The sequence below is a fragment of the Vanellus vanellus genome (assembly GCF_965231255.1).
Source record: "Vanellus vanellus genome assembly, chromosome: 13".
In the NCBI taxonomy this organism is placed as follows: Eukaryota; Metazoa; Chordata; class Aves; order Charadriiformes; family Charadriidae; genus Vanellus; species Vanellus vanellus.
Genome location: NC_138918.1, coordinates 10,006,357 through 10,030,300, shown reverse-complemented (window position 1 = coordinate 10,030,300; position 23,944 = coordinate 10,006,357). Strand labels below are relative to the sequence as shown.

Sequence of the window (23,944 nt, the reverse complement as noted above, 5' to 3'; positions counted from 1 at the left end):
GGGGACACGGATCGGCGGGGCGCAGCCAGCGTGTCCCGCGGCGGGGCCGGGTGGCGGGGCCGGGCGAGCGCCATGGGCCCGGCCCGCCGCAGGGCCGCGCTCCGCCTGCGCGGCGGCGGGTGAGCGGGGCCACACCGGGCGGGGCGGTTTGGCGGCGGTGGGGAGGAGGGTAGGGGCGGCTCGGGGGTCTCCTCCGGCCGCTGACCCCCGACACCCCCTCCCCCCCCCCCCTTGCTGTGCCCCAGGTCCCCGCCGCTGCTGGGCCTGCTGCCCGGCAGGTTCTCCGTCTTCCCGCTCTTCTTCCTGGCGCTGCTCCTGGGCTTCGTCTCGCTGCTCTGGCTCCAGCTCAGCTGCTCGGGCGAGGGGTCGGTCCCCGGCGGCGGGCAGAGCCTGGGGGGACCCCGCCAACCCTGCCCGCCCCAGCCCCCCCCGCCGCTGCCGGCGGAGGAGGAGGAGGACGAGCCGTCGTGGGGTCCCCATCGCCTGGCGCTGCTCGTCCCCTTCCGAGAGCGCTTCGAGGAGCTGCTGACTTTTGTGCCCTACATGCACCGCTTCCTGAGCAAGAAGAGGATCCGCCATCACATCTTCATCCTCAACCAGGTGGATCATTTCAGGTAGTGTCTCCCTTTCCTGCAGCGAAGGGGGTCCTTCTCCAAAACTCAGTCCCAGCTGGGAGTGCGGAGGGGGTCTCCCGCTTGTCTCTGCCGGCGTGGAGAAGCCTAGGGCCTGGGCAGCGGGGAGTCAGGGCTGGGGTGCGGTGCTCTCCCCAGATTTACTCACTCTGAAGCTTATAGAAGGACAAGCGGTGTTTTTGCTTCTCTTCCTAACCAAGAAGAGAATTATCCACCCCCAGGTATTTTAGTTTCCTCCCTGCTGTTGGAAGGCTATGGCCACAAACATCTGGGGATGCTGAAATTCAAAGAAATACCTTGGGGTGTTTGGAAATGCTGTCGCTCACCCCCTGCTTGCTGTCCGGTACCTGCCTGCAGCCCCGGCGGGCGCTGTGCAGCACCCCAACCGGCCTCGGACAGGATGGGGTTTGCTGTAGCCCCTTGGGGTCTGCAGTGACCAAACCCCTGTGCGTTGCTGCCGGGCTCAGCGTGTGCTGCCTGCGTAGGGAAAGTGCTGCGAGCAGTTTCAGGATGGGCAGCAGTGGCACTCAGTGCTGCAAAGGCAGGGAGCACCGCGTCTGTGTGTGTCCCTGTTCGGGGATCAGTCAAACAGCATTGAGGAGCATGGGAGAGGGACGTGAAGGGACAGCAGCTGCTGTGCGTGGCACTGAGAGTCCCCGGTCCTCCGGCAGGTTTAACAGGGCATCCTTGATCAATGTGGGCTTCCTGGAGAGCGGCAACGACACCGACTACATCGCGATGCACGACGTGGATCTCCTGCCCCTCAATGAGCAGCTGGACTACAGCTTTCCGGAGGGAGGGCCTTTCCACGTGGCATCCCCGGAGCTGCACCCGCTCTACCACTATAAGACGTACGTGGGCGGCATTCTGCTGCTCACCAAGCAGCACTATGAGATGGTGAGCACATGAGTGGGATGTCCCGGTCAGTTTGGGGCAGGGGCTACAACACTGGTGAACAGTTGTACATTTTGTGCTCCATGCTTGGGAAGGGGGAAGGGACTCAAAATGATTTGGGGACAGAGCCCGCTGCCTGAGCTGGTGGGGGCAGGAGAGGGGAGGCTGCGCTGGTGCTCGGGGCTTGTCATGCTGGTGTCTGCTCCTCTGTGGTGCATAGAGTTGTGCTGGTCCGGACCTTGGCCGGTACAATGGCCCTCTCATTTCAGTGCAACGGCATGTCCAACCGCTTCTGGGGCTGGGGACGGGAGGATGACGAGTTTTATCGACGTATCAAAGGAGCTGGTCTCCAGGTAAGGGGTGCTCTATGGCCTCCTAGGTTGAAATTGCCCTTCTCCTTGTCTCCCCACCTGGCCCCTGGCTGTAGCTGCCCAGGTCAGGACCTGGGGAAGGCAGATCTTCTACGCTCCCCATCGCGGTAGCAGGCGCAGCAGGTTTTCCAGTAGCTTTACCTCCTTCCAGGTTCGCCGTCCCTCTGGAATCACGACTGGATATGAGACTTTCCAGCACCTGCATGACCCAGCCTGGAGGAAGAGAGACCAGAAGCGCATTGCTGCGCAGAAGCAGGTGAGACCTCTGTCTGGTTGAGGGGAACCATGGGAGATTCTGGTTGTGATCACCACGTGCTCTGAGCCCTCCTTTCTCTTGTCCTCCCCTGCCAGCTCTGCACTCCTTGCCTATGCACTGGGTGCTTCCCCTTCCGCTGGAAGCCAGCATGGGCTGAATGGTCTTTCTCTTCTGCAGGAACAGTTTAAAGTGGATCGGGAGGGAGGTCTGAACAACGTGAGGTACCGAATTGAGTCACGGACAGCTCTGAATGTGGCAGGAGCCCCTTGCACCGTCCTTAATATCTTGCTGGACTGTGACACAAGCGAGACGCCTTGGTGCACGTTTGGCTGAGCCTGTCTCCCGTGTGCCGGTTGTGTGCACTGTGCTTGTGCCAAGATGCCAGTGCTGCCGCTGAGCTGCTTGGAGCAGGCAGGATTTTTGCAGCAGATGAGCGTGGCAGTTCTGGTGAGACACAGAGGAACATAAAGGGCTGTGAACCGGGCTTTGCTGGGACCAACAGAAGAGGCTGAGAGCGGGACTCTGCGGCATTACGGTGGACACTGGTGCTGCCTCCCAGGGCAGGTGCAGGAGGCAATTTTCCTGCGCTGGACATGACTGAGCTGCCACCCAGCTCAGAGAACAATAAAGAACTATCAGGACACCTGTGAGTTGTGAATGCCCTGGGCTGTGCCGTGTTGCTCCTTTTTCCTGCTCCCTTCACCTTACTGGCTTCAGTGCACCCGTTTCTGGCTTGGGTCCGGCTACGCTCTATCTGGACAGGTGATCTGCTGTGGTTCAGAGGCCAAGCTGGTCTGAAACGGGCTCCGAGTGAGATGGTGCCAGTGTTTCAGCTGCCAGGTACCCCCAGGGCTGTGCTGTGGTTGCTTCATTGCAGGAAGCAGTTGTGGTTGAGCCATACCCCAGCATCCGCAGGTCTACTGGATGTCAGCAGTTGAGGTAGCGCAGGACTTCTCTCTCTGTGGAGTAAGGAGGAGTTCTGGAAGAGCTGCTCCTTGCTTGCCTCCTGCAGCACATGCTGCCTTGGCCTTTTCCAGGGGGTGTTGGAGAGCCTGATGTCCCCCCAGCAGTGCTAGAGGGGAACTGGGATCTGCTGTGGCCCTGTATGAGGTGTCCTGGGAAGGAGTGGCTGCCAGGCTCACCGCAGCGCTAGTGGAGCCGGGGCAACAGTGTGGGTGAAGTGCAGGAATTAGGACAATCGCCCCTAACCCACCTGAATCGAGGGGAACAAGAGCTTCCCTGGGCAAGGAAGGGGCTGGGACGCTGCCCTTGAGGCGGGAGCAGGGGGGTTGGGTTGATGAGGGAGAGGCAAGGCTGTGTGGGGCCCAGGCTGCAGGTCTCACCCGCTTGCTCTGGCCTCCCGGCCATGCCTCGCCGCCAGGCCGGTTGCTCCCATGGCATGGCAGGACGAGGGCCTGGGCTGCCCCTTCCACCAGGGCAGGGGTGTGTTTTCCTGCTGAGGGTATCACAGTGCCAGTCCCCTGCTGCTGGCAGGGCCTGTGAGGGCTCTGCTGTGGGCTCAAGCCCCCTACTGTAGATGTGGCTTGTCTGGGTCAGTGAAGGGCTCAGGGAAAGTGCCTGGGCAAAGGGCTGTGTCAGCCTTGGGGTGCTGCTGAGCAGGAGGTGACCAGGCAGATGCACCCTGCAAACCCTGGGTCCCCAGGAGCCCAACCCGTGCGGTGACTTGGGGACCTGCTGCTGTCAGAGCAAGAGCAGCCCGTGGGAGGTGGCCAAAGCCCTGACACTGCGTGCTGGGAGGGTGCCCTGGGACAGGAGACACGAAGAGGAAGTGAATGTTCTCTGGCTGCTGGGGACGTGCCAGAGTGCTCTGCAGTGCCAGATCCAGGCGGTGGGGAAGCTGGGAAGATCCCAAGAGGTGAGGATGAGCACTTGGGGCTGGCAGTTGTTTGGATTTGGTAGAAATCAACCACACTGGCACCTTCTGCTGGGAAGCAGGATGTGTAGAGCTGGGCAGGATGGGCAGGGGAGCCACATGCCCTGCTCAGAATCCAGCTCTCAAGCTCAAGGCTGGAGCAGCGGCCATGGAGCAGCGCCTGGTCCATGCCTGCTCATGCTGGGAGTGAACAAGTGCTGTGACCTTTAGGACGCTGCAGCTCACCCTGATCTGCCAAGGGGTGGCAGAGATGCCCGCCAACTCTCACAGAGACCCCTGCCAGCACTGGGCTCCTTTCCTCCATCACCAGCCCGGCCTGGCTGCCTGCTGGGGCTGCTGGGTGAAGTGATGCTGTGCCGCTTGCTCCAGAGCAGAGGGTGCTTGGGCTGGCTCACAGATGGTGCTGTGTTTGGGACTGCACGGTGCTGGCTCTGAGGTCTTGGCACGCATTTTGGGTGCTGCTGCCTCCTCAAGCTGGGCAGACCCAGCCGAGCAGCCGGTACCCCTCCGTTCAGCCCCGTCACCAGCACTGGCACCAGGCCCTCCATATTTCCTGGCCCCCTTCTGTCCTCGTCCTCTGCCTGCCGCTTCCTGGAGCCATCGCTTTGCCGGGTGCCTGCAGACGTCCCCAGACAGAAGCTGTTGGGTATGTGGCACCTCCGGGGAGGAGCACCAGGACGAGGGTGGCAAAACCATGAGAGCCAAGTGTGGGGGTCGTGTAGGGCAGAGGGACGGACCGTCTGGAAAGAATTGGTGTAATCTGCTCTCTGTGCTGCTCTGGAGCTGGGTGAGGGCTCTGGAGCCCTGCAGATTGGGGCATGAGGGGGGCTGCCTCCAGAGGAAGGCGTCGACATGGTGGTGGCAGGGCAGTGAGGATCAGGCTGTGCTGCTTTGCATCATCCAAGGCGCAGGCAGGCCCAGCACGTCCTCCTCCCCAGCTCAGGGCCTGTCCTCGCCCCAGGGTGATGTAGGGACGCCCTACCGAAGAGCTCCCAATGGCCTCTCCAGCCCGGCTGCCCCAAAGCAGCACTGGTATCTGGCACAAAGATTGCAGGTGGGCTCGGACACACGGTGCACTACTCTGATGTTCCCAGGACCCATCATGTCCCTCACTGCAGTTGGTTGGAGGGAGATGTCGGCCCAGCAGTTCTGCTCCTGTCTCTCCATTGCGCAGGTTTTGGGATTGGCCACCTGTACGCCAGCCACTTACCGGCGCTGGAACCACAGCCAGGGCTGGCAGAGGCAGATCAAAGTGTTTCTCTGCACTGTTCAAAATAGATGACACAGTTTTGGGCAGGTTTCACGAAGACGTAGATGTGCAGAAACAGAGAGCATATGCGCACCTCGCACTTCGCTCAGCGCTAAAGGCTCCTCTCCCGCTGCCTGGCAGCTATTTCTCAGCTCCGCTCGCAGCCCCCTCATCCTCCGGTTGCTTTTGTGGAAGAGGCGCTGTGCTGGAGACCCAGCTTCCTTTTATAGCCCTGAATGTGACTCGGAGGTCGCTCGGCTCTGTTCCCCACCCCACGCACTTCATTATTAGCAATGGCCCAGCAGGAGGGGACGAGGTTTTTTTCCCCATTGCCTTTCAGCAGATGGATAACACCCTGCCTGCTGTCCCGGGAGCCCCACAGAGCCAAGTCAGAGGCCTCCTGGCGTTCCTGTGCTATGAGCAACCCTGAGGAGGGGGTCAGGATACTTGGGGGCCAAGAGACCCCGTGGAGTCCCAGCCCTGCCCCTTTGCGACCCCCTTTCTGGGGCCCAAATTGCTGTCAGTGCGGCCATGCGGGGGCTGCCGCGGGCACGGCAATTGGCTGGCTTTTATTGCCAGGTTGTTTTAAACCGGGTGGTGCCCAGAGAGGTTTGCTGGCAGCCACATGAAATTGCTGTAGCATCGTGATGGGGGGGAACTGGGGGATTGATGCGAGCAGAGAGAGCAGGCTGGGGAAAAGCTGATGGGAGGCAGGAAAATCCCTGCTCAGGGAACAGCATTGCTGGCTGCCAGAGTGTCCCGGATAGGGCTGAGCCCTGGGGCGCTCTGGGAGCTGCCATCCCACGGAGATGTGCTCGAGGGGAGTGCAGCGGGTGGTAGAGACGTGGCAGCAGGAAATGGGGCAGACAGGCAGGAGGGGTGCGGCTGTGACCAGCACCCGTTAAAGTCAGCCCAGCATCACTGCAACCTGCCCAGACCAAGGCCCCGGCGGGATGCCGTTACTGCCTGCCGCCACGGGCATGTGCCTGTCCCTCTGGCATGGACCCAGCGTCCCCATGGGCTGCTGGAGGTGCCCCACGCGTGGTTGAGCTCCAGGCAGAGGATTGGGGCATTGCAGGCACATTCCTGGTGCCAGCAGGTTGGGAAACGGCACTGTTGTGAAGGGCCCCCCTATTCAGAGGCCACGTGTCCTGCTGCTCTGGCATGCAGCTGGGCGCTGGAAAGGAGCCGTGGGGAACAGGGGGGCCGGAGGGAGCAGTTGTGTGCCTTGGCACTGCACCGAGGATAATGGAAGCATGTGAGCCTGGTGAGCAAGGACCAGGGACAGTGTGTGTGTGTGGGTGAGCACTGGCAGCACAGCTTGAGGACTCTGGTGTGCGGCGGGGGGAGCTGGCAGCGATTAGGGCCCTGGTGCATGAGTACGCTGGATGAACGCGTCCCCGAACCCAGGCTAGGGACAGTGCGGGTATGATGCCTCCCTGGGGAGAGATGGGTGCCATGCACGGGCTGCTGTGGGGATGGAACAGGGTTGCTACAGTTGTCCCACTCCCCGAGGACACCAGGGCACCCGGTGACCAGGACTGTCCATGCTGGGATCCCCACTCCCTACGCATGGCATGCTGCAGGGGTGGTGAGTGACAAAACCGGCTCCTGGCCAGGACATGGCAGGGCTGATTCAGAGGGATGAAGTGTGTCGTGTCTCACTGGTGCCAGGCGAGGCGCTGGGGTGGGTGGCATCCCCACGGAGGGTACTCCATGCCCCCCATGGCATGCCGTGGCCAGTGGAGTCTGCAGTGCAGCACAGGCACCTCTGGTGACTCCTGCACACCCGTGGGTGCTGTGGCAGGGGGACACGGGGCTGTTCCGCAAGAGGAGGGTGCAGAGAGCGTCCCACAGAGCCGGGGGGGGGTCTTGGCGCAGCCGACGTGGCTGAGCAAACCGCTTCTCCCCTGCCCCGACGGCCCAGCCCGCGCCCGGGGTGGTTGACACGTCGAGCTCCTACCAGCCCCCCCGCCACGGTGAGGGCTACCGGGAGCCGGCTGGTGGCTGGAGCCGCTGTTGCCGGTGCCGGGTCTGTAGGTGCGGGGATTTAAGGGGGGGTGGGCGTGTGCGGGTGTCTCCCCTCGACGGGGGTTTGCGCAAGGGGTGCTCGGCGCTGCACGCAGCCATCCCGCCCCGGGCACCGCCCTGCTCCGCCCCGACGGTGGGCACAGCCGAGCCGTCCCCTTTCCTCCTCCTCCTCCTCCTCCTCCTCCTCCTCCTTCTCCCGCCCCTCCGTGCCGCCGCCGCCCGCCTCCGCGCCGCGATTTGCCGGTGCCGGCTCCTCCCGCTGCCCGCGCGGCCGCGGCCGAGGGGCGCGTTCAAACACGGCGAGGGAAGGAACGGGGAGAGGAGGCGAAGCGGGATCGCGGAGCCGCCGGCATGGTGAGTGCGGGCCCCGGGAGGAGGGGGGGAAAGCTCCGGTGCCTCTCCCCGGTGAGCCTTCCCCCGAGAGGGGGAAACCCCGCTGCGCCTCCCACCCGGGTAAGCTCCGATGCGCCCCCGCCGGTGCTCTCCGCCGTGTCGTGCTTTGTGCCGGGCTGCAGCGCGCACGATCGGGCCCGGCCTCGACGACCGACCTCCCCCTCCGCCTTCTCCGTGCCGGAAATTCCGGCCGGGCTTAGTGAAGACGGGGCGGGGGGGGGGGGGGGCTGCGGGGAGGCGCAGGGGGGACTGCGGGGAGGCGGGCGCGGGGGACCCGCGCCCGCCTCCCCGCAGTCCCCCCTGCGCCTCCCCGCAGCCCGCCGGAGGGTTTGTGGCCATATCCCGCCCGGGAACGGCTCGACGGGGCGGGCACGGTTGGGGTTGGGATCGGATCTGCCCGGGAAGGAGCCAGGCTGGCCGGACCGGTGTTTTGCCGCCTGGGGGAGGGAGTGTGGGGGGTGTGTGACACCCTTCCCCGCCGCAGGCAGGACACCTTCGGGCTCCCCCGGCGTTTCCCCAAACCTCCCACAACCTGACCTACTTCCTCGGCCGATTGTGCCGGGAGGAGCTGCTGCGGGGTTCGGCCGAGCTGCTGCCCCAATGTCGGGGGCTGAATGCTACGAGCTTCCCCTCCATGAGGACATCCATGTCCCGTCCGTCCGTCCCCCCCCCCGCTCCATCCTTCTACACACCCGGTAGCATGGCGGGCAGCCCGGACCCTCCCAGGGAGTCCATCCCTGCTGCCCTTTGTGGGGTGCCGATGCCCAGAGCAGGTGCTGGGTTCGCAGAGGGAGGTGACAGCGCAGGCCAGGAGCTGTCAGACAGGTTTGTGCGTGGCAGCAATTAAAAGCGGGGTGTTTGTTTACCCGGCGTGTGGTGCTGAGAACCAGGGCAGCTTCCTGGGTGTAACCCGGCCCGCAAGCCCTAAGCGACGCTGGGAGCTGTGGAGGGGGCTCTGCCTGGCCCCTGCCACATTCATCATGTCCCCACTGCAGGGACTGCCTGCGAAGGGCTGCGAGGGCCGTTGTCCCCCTCCCCGGTGCTGGGGAGCGGGAACTGAGGCCGAAGGCATCCTCGCATCCTTCCTCCCCCAGCCACCTGCGCAGGAAGCTGTATTGTCCTGTCCGTATCCTGCCCCTTCCTGCCGCCTTCCCGCCGTGTCCAGCCACGGGGTCCCCCGCACGCACGCACGCAGCAGCTGGGCTGTGACCGCCTCGTCCCTGGCCGGCGTTGGGGTGGGAGCGCCTGTGGATGGAGCAGGGCCACGGGGGAGGGCTTGGGAACTTGCCCTGCGTGGTGTGGGAGCCCGTGCTGTGCGGGAAGGCTCCCCGTGGGGCAGGAGAGGTGCCCATCCTCTCTGCACCCCGGGGAGGCTGAGCCAATGATTTCCGGATGGCCATCCCCAGGGTCATTTTGGGGAGGGTGTCCAGACCGTGGGGTCCCGGCGGGGCGGCTCGGTGCCGCTGGGCCGGGGCTGGCGCCAGGCCCGGGCAGGTGCTGCCGGCTCCCGAACTTGCCCGCCTGGCTGGGCGGCAGGTGCCTGTTTTGGTGGCGGCACCCGGCCGCGGGCGGGAGGTGGGGCTGGGTGTGGGAGGGAGGCTCGCCGCCATGGGGGGGGGACGGCAGCAGGGGGGAGCCCCCGTCTCACCGCAGCTCGCCCAGTGTATGCTGCATGTCGGTGCTCTGCTCGCTCGGCTGACGAGTCCCCTGGGGAGCTGCTCGGGACCTGGCGGGTCTCTCCCAGCACCGGGAACCCAGGTTGGTCCCTGGGGCCAGCTGGGAAAGGGGGTTGCTGGGGGGGGCTCAAAGTCCCAGCTGCCCGGCGTTGCTGACTTTGTCTCTCCTTCAGCAGTGCTGGTACCGGGCTTTTCTCTAATTCTCCATGGCAGCAGCACAGGGTCCTGTGACCTGTGAGCCCGACACCCGCATCCTCAGCACCTACCTCTCCTCGGAGCCCATCGGTGTCGTTGGCAGCATGGGCAGCGTGGGCAGCCTGGTGGAGAAGCAGGATCTGTCCCCCCTGGAGCTGCGGGCCCCACTGGGGGGCTCACGGGGGCTTCGGCAGCCCGACGGCTTGCTGCGGAAGGGTCCGAGCCAGCGGGAGCTTTTCGGCTACCTGCACGGGGCCAAGAAGGAGACGCGGTCAGAGCGGAAGCACCAGACATCAGGCGTCTGCTACAAGCGGGACTACGAGAGCGACCGCGAGAACCGGTCCCCCGAGCGCAGCTCCCGTGAGCATCACCGTGGGGCCGACTTCTCCAAGAGCTCTCTGCCCGAGAGGGGCCGCTTTGACAAGGTGAGGCTGTGGGTGCCATGCTGGGCCCCAAAATGCGTCCTGCTCTGCGAGAGGACAGGGCTGGAGCAGAATAGTCTGTGCCCGGGATGGAATGTGGGGATTTGAGGATGCCCAGGGGTATGGGGCTGGGAGTGAGTGGGTTCTCCCTGGCTTGGGGCACCTGTAGGGGCTGTTGGGTTCATCCTGACCCCCCTCTTATTTTTCAGTGCCGTATCAGGCCCTCAGCCTTCAAGGCGGTGGCCGGGAAGGGGCTGGTCTCCATGCAGGGCCTCTCCTCGTCCAAGGGGCAGAAGCTGTCCAAGAGCAATGGGAGCCTGCACACGCTGCTGTCGCAGAGCAGCACGGCAGCCTCGCAGCACGGCCCGCTCCGCACCCACCTGCTCCACGCCATCAGCCTGGATGAGGCCTCCGACTCCAGCCACAACTCCATCCAGAGCTTCCCCTCCTACGGCTCCCGCCTCAAGCCTGCCCAGAGCCAGTTCAGCGCCTCCATGGGCCACATCAACCACATCGGGGGGTCCTTGGACAGGGTCTCCCGGAGTCCCAGGGACCCCCTGGCCCCTGAGAAGGCACCCCTGTCCTGCAAAAGCATGGCCACGCTGAGCCGGCTGCAGAGCCCTGGGGAGCCCCCGCCGCCCTACGAGTTCACCTACTCGCTGGAGGATGCGGTGAAGCAGCTGGAGGACCGGCTGCAGGAGACGGGAGGAGAGCTGCGGCAGCTCAAAAGGAGCCTTAGTGAGACCGAAGACCCCTTCACGCAGGTGAGCTGGTGACCCTGGTAGGGCTGTGGGGCAGGGGTGCCTCGGTGGAGGATGCTGTGAAGGAGCTGATGTCCTGCTGTGGTGGGCGATGGGCTGGGAATGTCCAAGCATGGGAGGACCCAACATCATGGGACCTTCTGGGATCCCACCCTGGGGCTGCCCCGCATAGGGGCAGGCTACAGACCCTCACCAGTGTCCACCTGTGCTGGCAGGTGTTTGAGGACAAGCAGCGGCTGTGGCTGGATGAGCTGGAGGATCTGAAGCAGATGTACATGGCCAGGCTGCAGCAGGTGATGCAGCAGGCACAGCGTGGGCAGCGGGCGCTGCAGCTGCAGCTCTACAAGGCGCAGCAGGAGAAGAAGCGGCTGCAGGAGGAGCTGAGCATGCAGCAGTGCCAGTGCGAGGAGCCCAAGCTCCGGCAGACACAGGGTGAGCGTGTCAGCCCCAAGCTGGAGGAGACCAAGTGGGAGGTGAGTTCCCTTCCTTCCCTCTCTGTTGCCACCCTCCTGGCTGTGGAGCCAGGACGGGGGCAGTGGTTCCCTGCTCTGGTGTCACTCATGGCCACAGGACGGAGGGGACAATCCAAGTGTGATGCTCATGGTCTCCCAGGGATGCTGTGGTGACAATCTAGGGTGCTGCCACCCCTGGGGTCCTGCTTCTCCAACCCTTCCTCACCGCTTGCCCATGCCTTGCAGGTATGCCAGAAGGCAGCAGAGATCTCCCTGCTGAAGCAACAGCTCCGGGACACCCAGGAGGAGATGGCTCAGAAGCTGGGTGAGATCTTCAGCCTGAAGACACAGCTGCGGGAGGCCAAGGCAGAGGTCCAGGCCAGGGACTCCCAGCTGGCACAACTGGCAGACTCCTTCCAGACGCCCCCAGAGCCCAGTGCCTCGCTGCCGCTGGGCGACGACCCCATGCCGGCATGCCAGGACTTCCCTGGCTGCGAAACTGATGATTCCAAGTGCCGGGGCCTTCACAGCGACACGGCAGAGCCCCTGGAGCGGCAGGTGGAGTGGCTGTGGGCAGAGCTGCTGCGTGAGCGGCGCCAGGGCCAGCTGCAGGCTGTGAACTTTGAGCTGGAGAGGAAAACCTGGCAGGAGGAGAAGGAGAAGGTGCTGCGATACCAGCGGGAGCTCCAGGCCAGCTATATGGAGATGTACCACCGGAGCCAGGTGTTGGAGCGGGAGCTGCGGCAGCTGCGGTCAGAGCCCAGGGATGTTGGGGTGGACTCGCCGTGGATCGAGCGGGTGGAGTCCTCTAAGATTTGAGCAAAGGGATGCTGTTGGGACTGTGAAGGGGGAAGGTCTCTTGCTGCTGCAATGGGACAATCTCAGGGTCTGCACAAGGACCGGCCGCTCGGCGCTGCCCTGGGCAGAAGGACTGATTGCGACAAGGGAGCTTTTCCTTCTTGCAGCGCTTCAGGCCCTTATGTGGGGGGGTGTCTTGGAGACGGTGGGTCACCTGTGCCAGGGTCGGGGTCTTGCATGTGCCCCATGCTCTGACTCCAGGAGCGTTTCCTCTGTGATTCCTTCTGCCATGGGGGCAGAAACCAAACGCCCTGTGAGACATTCCTTGTCCCTCTTGCTCTGCCCCCCCATTCCCTACAACCCAGTAACTTAATGTCTTGCTAAGGAGAGGTTCAAGCCCTGTCCCCAGCCCCAGTACCTTGCTGTGGGGTTCCAGCTGCTGCTTGCAGTGGCTGCCCTGTCGGCAGGATCCTGGAGCCAGCAGTGCCCTGTGCTGGGACCAGTCTGCGTTGGTGCCACTGGGAAGGCAGAGGAGGAACGCCTGACAAGTGCTGGTACTGCTGGGAGAGGGGAGGCAGCTGCCCCAGCACCTTTGTTGGGGCTCTCTGTGTCACCAGTATTGGGGCTGCTCTGCACTGGAGAGTGGTTAATGCAGCTTCCCAGCACGGAGCCCTTGGGCTGAGGGATGAGTGCCTTGTGCAGTGAGGGAGGGGAGCCTGGCACCCTGCCATGCTGGGAGGCCTTTGGGGAGGGGAAAGAGGACTGGGGCGTGTGGGCAGGGGGCTGGGATGCTCCCCAAGCTGGGGAGAGGCTGGGGTATCCCCACATCACCCCTGCCAGGGTGGGTGAGGGGCAGCTGAAGAGCTGGGGGGAGAGCAGGTCGAGAGGCGCTGGAAGGAGCCCTGCTCCATGCCTGTAACAACAGAGCCACATGAAGGCTGGGCCTGGCCCCGCTCTCCTCGGCCTTTCCTGCAATAAAGCCGGATTTCATTCTTCTGGCCTCTGCCTTTGCTTTCCTCCAGCGCGGCGGGGGGTACCAGGGCTCTCAGCCATGCAAAGGGGGTGCGAGCTGGCCTGGGCGCCTGGGCCCTGCTGTGCCCGGGGAGGGTTCCGGGGAGCCGCCGCGTCGGGGCGGGAGGCGGCCCGGTGCTGGCGGTACAACCAGTTGGGGCATTGCAGCGGGCTGAGTCACGGCAGGGCCGGGGCCTGCGCGACCGGCTGGGCCCCGCGGGGGCGGGCGGGCGGACAGACTCCCGGAACGCTGCCGCCAGGATAGGCCTCACTCCCCCCTCCCCCGGAATGGTTTAACCCGGCCAGGAGACCCCATGAGGACGAAGACTACCCCCCTCCCCCCCCGGCGGGGGTGGTCCCTCCCGGCCTTGTATGTCCCCCCAATGGGTGGGTGGCTGCGCGCCCACCCGCGGGGTGCGAGCGCCCCCTGTCGGCGCGGCGGCCCCCCCTCGGTACGGAGCACCAGGACCGCGTCTTACAAACCCCGCAGACACCTTTATTTACCCCCACACCGCTCACCACCCCCCGTCAGTGCCCTCGGCAGCGTCCTCACAAACGGGACGGGGGGGACAAGGACCCGCCGCCACCGCCCCGCGGGGCGCAGTCTGTCCCCGATCCTTCACAGCGGCAGGGGCAGCGACCCCACCTCCTCTAAGCACTCATCGTAGGTCTCCTGGTACTCCTCGTGGGGTTTGATCATGATGACGCAGGTCGGGCGCTTGGAGCCAGCAGCGGCTCCCAGGTCCTGCGGGAAGAGAGCGAGGCCGTGGGGGAGGCTGGGGGCACCGGGTCCCCCCCAGAGGGAAGGCCTGACACCCGGCCAACGTGCTTCGTGCCCCCGGTCTAATGCAGGGAAGACCCTGTCCTCTGGCTGGCACACACCTCACATGCCATACTCCCTCCCTGGAGCGGGGAGCCAGGGCCTGCAGAGATGCCTGCATTGGGGGAGACGGCCCAGAAACAATGACCCCCCTGAACTGCGGTCTGTGAAAGGGAAGACGTCCCACCAACACACCACACCTTGGCCAGTGTCTGGTTTCTGCAAGCAGGCAAGTGCCAGTGCACAACTGAAAGGGGAAACGTGTCCCTGCTCTGTCCCAGAGCTCTCCCGCCCCGGCTGCTGCAGGGGCTCGACTTGGGCAAGGGCACCCGTGCTCCCAAGGGGAAACATGCTCACATCTGCACCCTGGCCGCTTGTCCCTCTCATGCCCTGGCCATGGACTTGAGAGATATTAGTTGTTTAGCTTAAATAAGTAAGTTCTAATTAGAATAAATTACTTTAGAATTATAATATGGTGTGATTTATGCTGTTTGCTCAGCTTTATTTAGCATGAGTAGCTAATTTGCTGAAGCCTTTAGGCAGCAATAGAGTTAATTTTCTCAGTAATTTTCCTAGCAGCTGGTACAGTGCTGTGTTTAGTCTTTTAGTGCAAGAAAAACGTTGATAACACACTTATGTTTTGGTAGTGTTTTCTCTAAGTCTGGGACTTTTCTGTTCCCTGTGTTCTGCCAGTGAGCACAGGTGCACGAGATGCGTAAACCAGAAGATAAGGAGGCTACAACCGTCAGCAGAGACTGCAAATCAACAGGAGCAGTCAACTGCCTGTCTGCCTGCACGCAGAAAAAGGATCCAGTAAGGTGTTAGAAGACCCCAGACCAAAAATCACCATTGGACTGTGAGACACGTGAACAGCATGTGAGTGGCAGGTGTAGAGATCACAAGGGTCTAATTGCTCAGGGATTTCTTTGTTTGAAGTTCCTCCCTTTTCAGAGGCACCCAGCCCAGGCTGACCGTGCGGCTGTACCTTTCAATTAAATTACTTATTTTTATAACATCTGACGCCTGAGACTTTGCTGTGGGAAACCTAGGGTCAAGCCTGAAGGAGGAAGGAGCGTGTGCGAGAGTAAGAGTGTGTGACTTGAAAGGGGCACCTGTTGGGCCACTGGGGTCACCCACTGTGAAGGGACCCTGGTCTGAGCAGTTAAAGTCTTGGGTGAGGTGTGAATACTCGGGCAGTAGCTTCTCCTTTAACAGCAGAGAAGCGCCGCGTGCTTTACTCAGGCACCTTCCCAGGAAGACTCCTGTCAGTCCGGGCCGGGTGCTGCCCACCGGGCTCCCACTCGCTGGGGCTGGTTCCTCCCGGCTGCGCAGCCCCAACCCCTTACCGATTTGGAAGGGACGTATGCGTAGGGGAGGCTCCTGTCCTCGCACATGATGGGGATGTGGCAATACACATCGATAGGCAGCGTGTCGCCGGCCAGCACCGTGATCCTGCAGGGGAAAGCCCGTGTCAGCGGCCGGCCCGGCCCCGGACGGTGCTGGGGAGGCGGGGCCGGGGCAGCACTTACCCCTTCTCGCCTTTGTTGATGAACTTCTGGACCTCTTTCACACCACGACGGATCTGCTTGTGCTTGGCCGCTGCAAGAGAAGCTCACCGTGAGGGGGCTGCGCCGCCCCGGCTCGGTACCCCCTTGCCATGCCCCGGCCCCGGCCCGACCTTTCCTGATGCACTTGTAGAGCTTGCGCGTCAGCTTGCGGGAGGCGAGTGGCTGGGCGATGGGGTTCAGGTAGTCGAGCTGCTCCCGGTACGAGCGCTCCGGCGTTCCCTCCGCTTCCGCCGCTGCCTCCGGCTGCTTCTCCCGCGCCATGGCCGCGCCGCTGTGCCCTGACTCTTCCGCTTCCGGAGCACGCACGGCCCGGGGGGGCGGGACCAACTGCCGTCAACTCTTCGCCAGCCAATCGGCAACCCCCTAGGGCGCTACCAGCCCACCACGCCGGCCAATGGCGAACGGCGCCTTCCCGTGCCCGGGCCCAACAGGCTCCAGGCCTCCTGCCGGCCCCCCGCCTCTCCCCGGCGGCCCTAGGCCCCGCACCCCGGGGCTCCCCCCATCCTAGATTTCCCCCCCCCCCCCCCCCCCCGCCGCCCCTCACCGGCCGGGGGTGTCAAACACGCGGGGACAAGCTTTCAACACGGGCTTTTACTGGGGTGCGGCGGGCAGCAACGCCGCAAACTTACAGGGAAGGCAGGGAGGGGACAAGAGAGCTCTCCTGCAGTGCCCCGGGTGTATAGCCAGCCAGCCACCCTCACAGGGCTGGGCCCCGATTCATCCCAACTGGTCACAAAGATGTTTTTCTCCCCCTTTTTTTTTTTTTTTTTTTTTTTTTTCCAGAGAACCATTTATCAGTGCAAGGCTATGGTGTTGCTTTTCCCAGGGAAGAAAGGAGGCTTCCCTGCCAGAGCCCCTCCTAGAAACCGCTTTGTTCCTTCTCCCATCAACCTGGCAGGCATCACTGGAGGATAACTAGGTCTGCTGAAGGCCACAGCTGCAGTGTCAGCACATCCCCTGACCCCCAGCAGACCTCTTCAACCAGGGAGACAATGCTGCTCCAAAAGAAACGGGCCTCACACCTGGCTTGTTACCTTCTCCCCCACCCCAGCTGGTCCCTTGAGCACAGGAGGGCTTCACCCAACATCTGCAGCTGCTCCAAGACCTCTTGCTGCATCTCCACGGCCATGCGGTGCACATGGTGGTTGAAGCTGTTGTACATCATTGCGTTCTGGAACATGAGCATGAGGTCACACTGGAACTGGACCATGGTCTGAATGTGTCCCTTTGACAGTCTTCTCTTTATGCTGGTTAAATCCATAGGTCTACAAAAGATAGATAGAAGGAGAATTAAATTGCAACCCACCGCCAGGCATTCTTCAAACTCTGCATGAATGTGCTTAATCTCATTTCAGTGTGGCCCTGAAAGCACAGCTATTTTCAATCAATTTCATTGCTCAGGACAAAGAGGAGGGGTGAGATATGTTCTTTTTCTAAGTCAGACAAGTAAGTTTAGCCAATGCGACACTTGCTATCCAATCAACTTGGCAGGTCATTAGCAGTCACCTCTAAAAAAAAAAAAAATGATGTTGAGCTTCAGAGAAGGCAAGCAGAGCGATTCCAGTAATTAGTCTTCATGAAGTCAGTCCAGGTCTTAGTGGAGAAAGAAAAGTTACTAAAATAGGTATCTATTAAAACCCCTTAAAATCGAATGGTGCCACTAGCAAAAATAGCTGTGCTGGTAAGGGGAACATGATGGAGAATAAATATTACTTCCCTTATTTCGACAGAATGAGAAAATGAATGGTTGCAGAGACGACAACTGTGACCAGAATAGAATATGATTCAGCTCTGAAAAATGCCCTTAATCTCTCTGGGAAATATTCTTATGACCCACTTCTCTGCTGAGAGTAAAACATCTGGGGAGCAAGCAGTGAATGAGGAGAGGGTATCGACTGAGGCATACGCTTCCAACATGGGGAGAAAAGATTGCTGAGCTGCAGAAGCTGAATCCCCTGCTCAGGCAGGGCTTACAGCTGCATGGGCTGTGCCTGGAGTAAGTCAGCCATGCAATGGCAGCAAAGGGCAGGCACGATTCTTAGCAGCAGAGTCCATGCAAGCTTCCAGATTCTAATCACCCGGAAGTGAGTTTTAATAAAAGAAATCAGTGGGAGATGCTGGTCACAGCCAAACACTGAAAAAGGAGAAAGAAAACCATCCCACTGGCCCTTTGGAAACCAGAGAAGACAGAAAAAACCAGAGAGAAATCCACTAGTGAGCACTTCCTCCACAAACTCACCTCTTTACCACATCCCTGTATCCAGGGGCTTGTTTGTCTGACACCGCCTTCAGGAATGGGCCACTGTATCTACAGGGACAAGCACAAAGAATGACATCTGTCAGCCTCTCCACCAAAGACAACATCGCAACACGGACCAGTGCTTGCCTCTCCCTGCTTGCCATGAGGGCCACAGCCGACTAGCAACAGCCAGTATTCGGTGGCTGGCATGGCTCAGCATGGGAGGAAGCTGAGCCCCTCGCTGAAGCTGGCTGTGCCAGCTGTGTAGGAAGCAACATTTGGGCTCTGCCACATTAAGCAGAGGAAATAAATATGCAGTGTTCTCTCCAGCTTTGCAGCACGCAGCTGTTCTTGCTGCGAGGACAGCCAGAAGCAAAGCCATGCGTAGACAAGCCAGCCTGTGGTGGCTGTCATGGAGGGGAGGACAAGGCCTGGGACACAGGAGCTGGAAGTCAGGGCAATATGTTCAGGAGCCATGCCAATCCAACCCTTTGCCACCACATACCTGTGACTGGCTATCATCTTCCAGATGGACAATAGAGTTCTTTTGAAGAGCAAATGCTGCAGACGGTTATCCCAGCTCAGCTGCACCCTGTGGAGGGAATATATCACCAGATCATCACACTCAAGGCAAAGTAGGAGGTGCCAATTCTGCTAGCACCCACCATATCCAGGTGGATGAAGCGCAGAGATCTTTTGCTGTAGCTACACAAAGCCTCTCTGGGTGAGATGGTGCAAGTCTGAATGCAGAACTAAACATCCAGAATGCAGGAAGATGCCTGGCAGTAAACAGAAACAAGATCTAAGCTAAGCAGCTCTAAAGGGCAGGATCAAGTTGGAAAGAAAACCTCATGCTACTCTGAAGTTCACAACTTTACTGATGTGGTTTTTATTCAGCTTCTCATCCCAAGAAACTATGGTTTTCCTTCGAAATGCAGCCCATATGATAACACATGTGGCAGAGCCTGCATGTGACTGACACATCTGCACCTGCCTAAATGGGGCTGGTAATACCACTCTTAGGAGCTGGACTGGACATTACCTGACAAAGCATGATGCCCAGCTCACACAAGGTCTAGCTGCCTTGAGGAAACATGTATTTTCCATTTAATCTTTTATTTAATCTCTACTCTTCTCACTTCAGTTTAGGATCAATGCCCCAAAATGCTGGCAGATCCATAAAGATAGCACAAGTTACCTCCTTCCCTCCTGTTCTCCTTGGCTATCTCATCTTCCTGGAGGTGACCTGTGCCATACACTTGTCCCTGCAAGAATGCAGAATGAAATACTTACAGCTGCGTGTTGGCAGGGCTGGTGGAGTCCAGCACAGGAGCTGTAGAGGTGCTATCACTATCCTCTTGATCCTGGGCCTGATTACTCATCTGCAGATGCGGGTCACCTAAAGCTTGTTCTCCAGGTATCTCTTGAGTCTTGTCCTGAAGAGCACAGAGGAAAAAGGAAGATATGCCTAAAATGGCAGCCCATCACTTGTATCCTTTATCTACAAGCCAGACTGCTGGACATCCCTTCACTGCATCCAGTCTCAGCTGGGAGCTAGCTTGCTCCCTGTTATCCTGGAGGATGATGTTTGACTTTATTCAGATCTTCACTGTGCTGCCCAGCACTCCAGTAACAGCTGGGTCTGATCTCTTGGATCACAACCACCTCTGGCTAGCACAAACACTGTGGAGCTGACTGGTGCCCAGTGTTATGTCTGTCTGCTTTTCTGGGAAGAGTCATGGATGTGAGAGGGCAATCAGGAGCTGAGGTAAGACTGCCTCAGGCTTGTTAAAGCTCAAGACACAGATAACAGGATCCCCTAGAGTGCAACAAGGTTGTTTCCTCACAAACTCCCACATGAGTATGACAGAGTATAGACTCAGCCAGGAAGGAGAGTGTTGTTGTAGTGATTTGCCAATTTAGAGAGTGACAGGCACAGGGAGAGAGGCTCTTTGGAGTCCAGAAGTGGAATTATGTGCAGAGGAGCCAGAGAATTCCTCAACAGGAGGTCTGAAGCATGGAGCAGACTTCTCAGGAAGAAAGTGGACACGGTGCTGTGTTTGGCTTTGACCACCAGGAGAACCGCAAGGGAACTGCTGGGAATAACACTGTTGTGGCTGAACAGGTGAAATGTGAGAACCCTTAAAGTTATTTCTGTCTCCAGTGTCTTAAGTTTGCAAGGGAACAAATGTGAGTATGGAAAAATGATGCTCTTCTTCCACTGCTATGTTACCTCTCCCAGCAACACCTCGCAGGCTGGTGGGAGCCCACAGCCCCCACTAGACACAGGACTGATGCAAACCTGGGCTAGACAGTGCCTGCTTCCAATACATGACGGTCTCCAGGGGCAGATGGTTACTGCTATCACAGCCACGTGGGCCCAAAACCAGCCAAGCTGTGTGCTGCATAATACAGCAATTAGGACAAGGCAAGTATTCCAGTCTTGCCTTAAACCTGAGAGCAGACTGCCAGCTCTCATGAGTCACCTTTACACTGCCAAGGAGCACTTCCTCCAACTCACATCCGAGAGTTTGATCTATAACAAGCTTCCTGTTCGTAAAGATACATATCCATACATAAAAAAAACATTCTTCCCCTCATACATTTGTTTTGCATCCCCTTCCTTGCTGTCTCCTCCTCTGCGTCCCTGCCTCCCCACTTGGAACCTGGGACTTCCCTATCTCATCTAGAGCTGATTTACTTCACTGTCTCTTGTCTCTCATCCAGGACCAGAGGCTCTCTTAGGACCACCTCTCCCCTACCTCTCTTCCTGGGAAGTGTTCTTTCTCATCTTCTGCTAGGATGTGTAGTGGACTCTCCTCTATGCCTGAGACTGCTGTTCCTGTGGTCATTTCCTGGCACTTCACATCTTCCCCATCACCCTGCTTCTCAAAGCCACAATAATCCCACTGAGTCTGTGATGACTTTGTGCTGCTAATGCGGAGAGGTTCCATCATCTGGGTTATCTGCAACACAGAGATTTATTGCTTCAAATTGTGAAGGCAAAAGGAAGAAGAAATAAGCAGCACAGATGCTATTTTCGCTTTCACTCATGAACGCCTTTCCATTTTTAGGAATCCTTGTAAAATCTTCTGATGAAGCCCTGTGTTATTATTACAGTGTCAGTTCACTGACACTCTGTGCTTTAGGGTGAGCTGTGTTTCAGCAACGCAGCTGCCTGGTTGTGGTGACAGCTTTAAATGGGAGGAAGGGCTAGGCTTGGGACAGGGAGCAAGTGAACTCAGGGCATCTGCTTCTCCCCTAGACTATTTCTGTGTGTAGGGATGGTAGAGGCCCTGAAAACCCTAATGTTTCAGAAAGGCATGAACTATGCTACCTGCTTTCCTGTCACCCAAACAGCCCTACCTCTGAGAAGAACTGGAGAAGACTGTCATCTTCACATGTCCTCTCTGCCTTTCGGTAGTCTTCACTATCATCCTCCCAGAGGGGCTCACTGAACTCCAGCTCATGGTCTGCCTCGTGGCTGCTCTCCTCTAGCTTTCCCAAGGCCACCTCTTCGGTATTCCTCCAGCTCCCCACGTCCAGATCCAAGCTTGAATCCCAGCTGAGAAGAGACTGTAAGTCACTGTTCTTCTCTGACTCGCTGGGAGACTCCGTCTCAGACTCCCACCACACCCAGGCATGGCCCACCTGCAAGCAAACATAAAGAGAGAGACAGCAATTCCTTTGTACCCTGATCCACAACTGCAAAGGCCAGCTCATTTCCTGACATACTCAGAGAGCCAAAAAATGGGAAGGACTCTGTGAGGAGAGCAGCCTACACCTGAGCCCACACTTCACAGCATGTGGCAGGGCTGTAGCTCTGCAGCACAACCTGACCTCTGTCATTCCAGAGGAACTGAATTTCAGGTTTTCTGGTGCTTTTGCTGTGCTCTCCCTCTGCCCAGGGATCGACGGGTTACTGTGCTCGAAGGATGCTGAGCTGGTTCCGAGCACATGGCTTTGCTGGATACTACATGTTTAAGGTGCTAAAGGCATCCAGCAGTGAGCTCAAACCAAGTCATGCTGGGCTCCTGAGCTGCTGACAGTTGTGAACAACTAGTGACTCCAAGGACAACTCACTGAAATTCCCTTCGCTGCCCCTTGAGAAATTTTTATACTGGAAATAACTTATTACAAACTCTACACACATTTTTGTTTTGAAAGCAACTGATGTGATTTAGCTGGATGGTGGTATCTTGTGTACCTGAGCCAGAAGAATTATAACCACACAGAGTCACACACTGACAGGGGACAGTTCTACACATTTCAGAAAATAAAAGTTCGCAGTCTCTTAAGAAGGAAGAAACTATTAATTTAATCACTGTTCATTAGTCCGTGCCTAAGTGTCTTTTACTGCACGAGTCCACTATGATTTCTCCAAGTCTGGGGAACTGCTTGCAGAGTCACTGTAACAGTAAAGGCTGTTGGAAAAATCTCTCTCTTGCCACTGAACTCAGCTGCCTGGATGCTGTACCTATGGAGAATTCTATGCATTAATTACCAGTGTCTTTAGAGTTTTCAGTTAATTATGTACAACCTAATTTTTCCAGAGTTTTGAACAAGCGCATTTCTGACATTTCCTTTTGCATTCTCAGGACTGCCAGCACAGCTACAAATACAGCTTACAGTGCATAACTGGGAGAAATAAGGAGTCCATTGGGTTTGGGATAAGAAAAGTTGTTTGCTTATTTTATGAACTTGCAAGTAGAGCTAGGATCCAAAAAGCTGTCCTTCTGAAACCTCTTTCAAAGTTAACTTCAGCGAAAGCAGATAAAATTTGATGAGGTAAGATATAACATTACCTGCTCTCAGCTTCCAGCTGAAGGAGTTGGGCAAACTGTGATTTCATCTGCAGAGTAACCCCATGCCTAAAGCGCTTTCCTGCACCATCGGCAAAGCTGGCCGCACATGCAGAACCAGCCACCACAGCTCAGCTGAAGAACAGAAAAGCCTTAGCCTAGGGTAATCCAATCACTTGTGATCATCCTTCTGTACTCCAGTTGAGAGGGATAAGCATTTTAAAATCAGCGAACTTGGGCATAAGCATTGATTAAAAAGATCTTTGGCCTTATGTTCCATTTTACTAAATCTTGTGAGACTCAAAATGACGGAGTGGAACAGCAGCATAAGTGCAAGACAAGCGGGATGAGTGAAATAATTACAGACTGCTTAGTTACACACCAATTCTGTACAAAAAATAAGGGACAAAAAGATACAGACTTCAACTATTAATTAAGAACTGCCTGACAGTCCTTAATTATGTTGGCTACATAAGTCACCAGCAAGGAATCATTATCAAATTGGAAAGTTTTAGTTCGCTTTGCAGAGATCAGACACTGCGCAACCCTCACAGATATGAGAAAAAGCTGTTAGAAATAAAAAAGTCGGCCTTTAAAAGGAACTTAACATGTCAAAACAAGAAAAATGATAAAAGCCTGAACTGTAGTAAATGAAATATAGAATCCACAAAAAAGTAGGCAAAAAAAAAAAAGAAAAAATTGAAGAACAATTTGCTAAAGACATAAAAGCAAATAACAACAACAAAACTCATCAAAAACATCAGAAGCAGAGAGCTGCCAGATGATTGGGGGGATGACGCATGATCAGTGCCAAACATCTCAGTGGAAAATAGGGCCAGTTGGAAAAACCAAATTAATCATCATTATCAGCAGTTGCCACAAGGGAGATCACACAAGACTTTCTCTTGGGATGGGTCTGAGAGACTGCTTCTAATTAAAATATCAACAGGGGAGGCTTTAGAACAATTTAAAGGAGACCTTAGAACCAGTTGGGATTCACTCGTGACTCCTAAAGAAGCTTAAATATAATGTGACCAAACCTATGTTGTGTAACCTGTTGTTTAAATTAGCCACAGCACAAGACAGACAGATGTGATTGTTCTATCTATCTGTAAAAGGGTGGATGTTGGGAGATGCAGCATAGTAAGCTTGAGCTCTGCACTAGACAGATTAGAACAAAGTATTAGGGAGAACAGAATTAGTAATCAGAGCATGAGATGATGAATTAGGAAAGAGACAATGGGGGTCCATGGAAGAAAATAATCTCTTCAATTTTTAAAGATCTTAAACATCATAAAGGCTATTAAAATGTCATGGGACAAGAGAAAAGGCTCTTTGAGAGAAAAATACCTGGTTAAGAGAAGAAACCAAGGGTAGGAATGAACAGCAATGCTTTCCATACTGAAAGCAAGTTACTAGTGGGTATGATAAAAGCTCTCCCACATGCTGCAACTTCAATTTTTCAACATGGACAAAGAGG

At 57.9% G+C, this 23,944-nt stretch overlaps 3 protein-coding genes across 3 annotated transcripts; 2 read left to right on the top strand and 1 right to left on the bottom strand.

Moving 5' to 3' along the window:
• Positions 1-72: 72 nt before the first annotated feature.
• B4GALT7 (beta-1,4-galactosyltransferase 7) lies at positions 73-2,798 on the top strand (the record flags this gene model as incomplete). Its single annotated transcript, XM_082490206.1, has 6 exons — positions 73-119; positions 246-614; positions 1,304-1,529; positions 1,796-1,879; positions 2,049-2,153; positions 2,331-2,798. The coding sequence occupies 6 exons, from the start codon at positions 73-75 to the stop codon at positions 2,484-2,486; spliced, it is 987 nt and encodes a 328-aa protein (XP_082346332.1). The 3' UTR covers positions 2,487-2,798.
• Positions 2,799-9,602: 6,804 nt separating this feature from the next.
• On the top strand, positions 9,603-12,834 carry N4BP3 (NEDD4 binding protein 3; the record flags this gene model as incomplete). The annotated part of the gene is made up of 4 exons (XM_082489993.1): positions 9,603-10,016; positions 10,223-10,777; positions 10,990-11,247; positions 11,473-12,834. The coding sequence occupies 4 exons, from the start codon at positions 9,603-9,605 to the stop codon at positions 12,043-12,045; spliced, it is 1,800 nt and encodes a 599-aa protein (XP_082346119.1). The 3' UTR covers positions 12,046-12,834.
• Positions 12,835-13,508: 674 nt separating this feature from the next.
• On the bottom strand, positions 13,509-15,695 carry NHP2 (NHP2 ribonucleoprotein). Its single transcript, XM_082489953.1, has 4 exons — positions 15,534-15,695; positions 15,385-15,454; positions 15,202-15,307; positions 13,509-13,780 (listed from the first exon to the last, which is right to left on the bottom strand). Exons 1-4 carry the CDS (start codon positions 15,682-15,684, stop codon positions 13,655-13,657), a joined length of 453 nt encoding a protein of 150 aa, XP_082346079.1. The 5' UTR covers positions 15,685-15,695; the 3' UTR covers positions 13,509-13,654.
• Between the last annotated feature and the right edge of the window lie 8,249 nt (positions 15,696-23,944).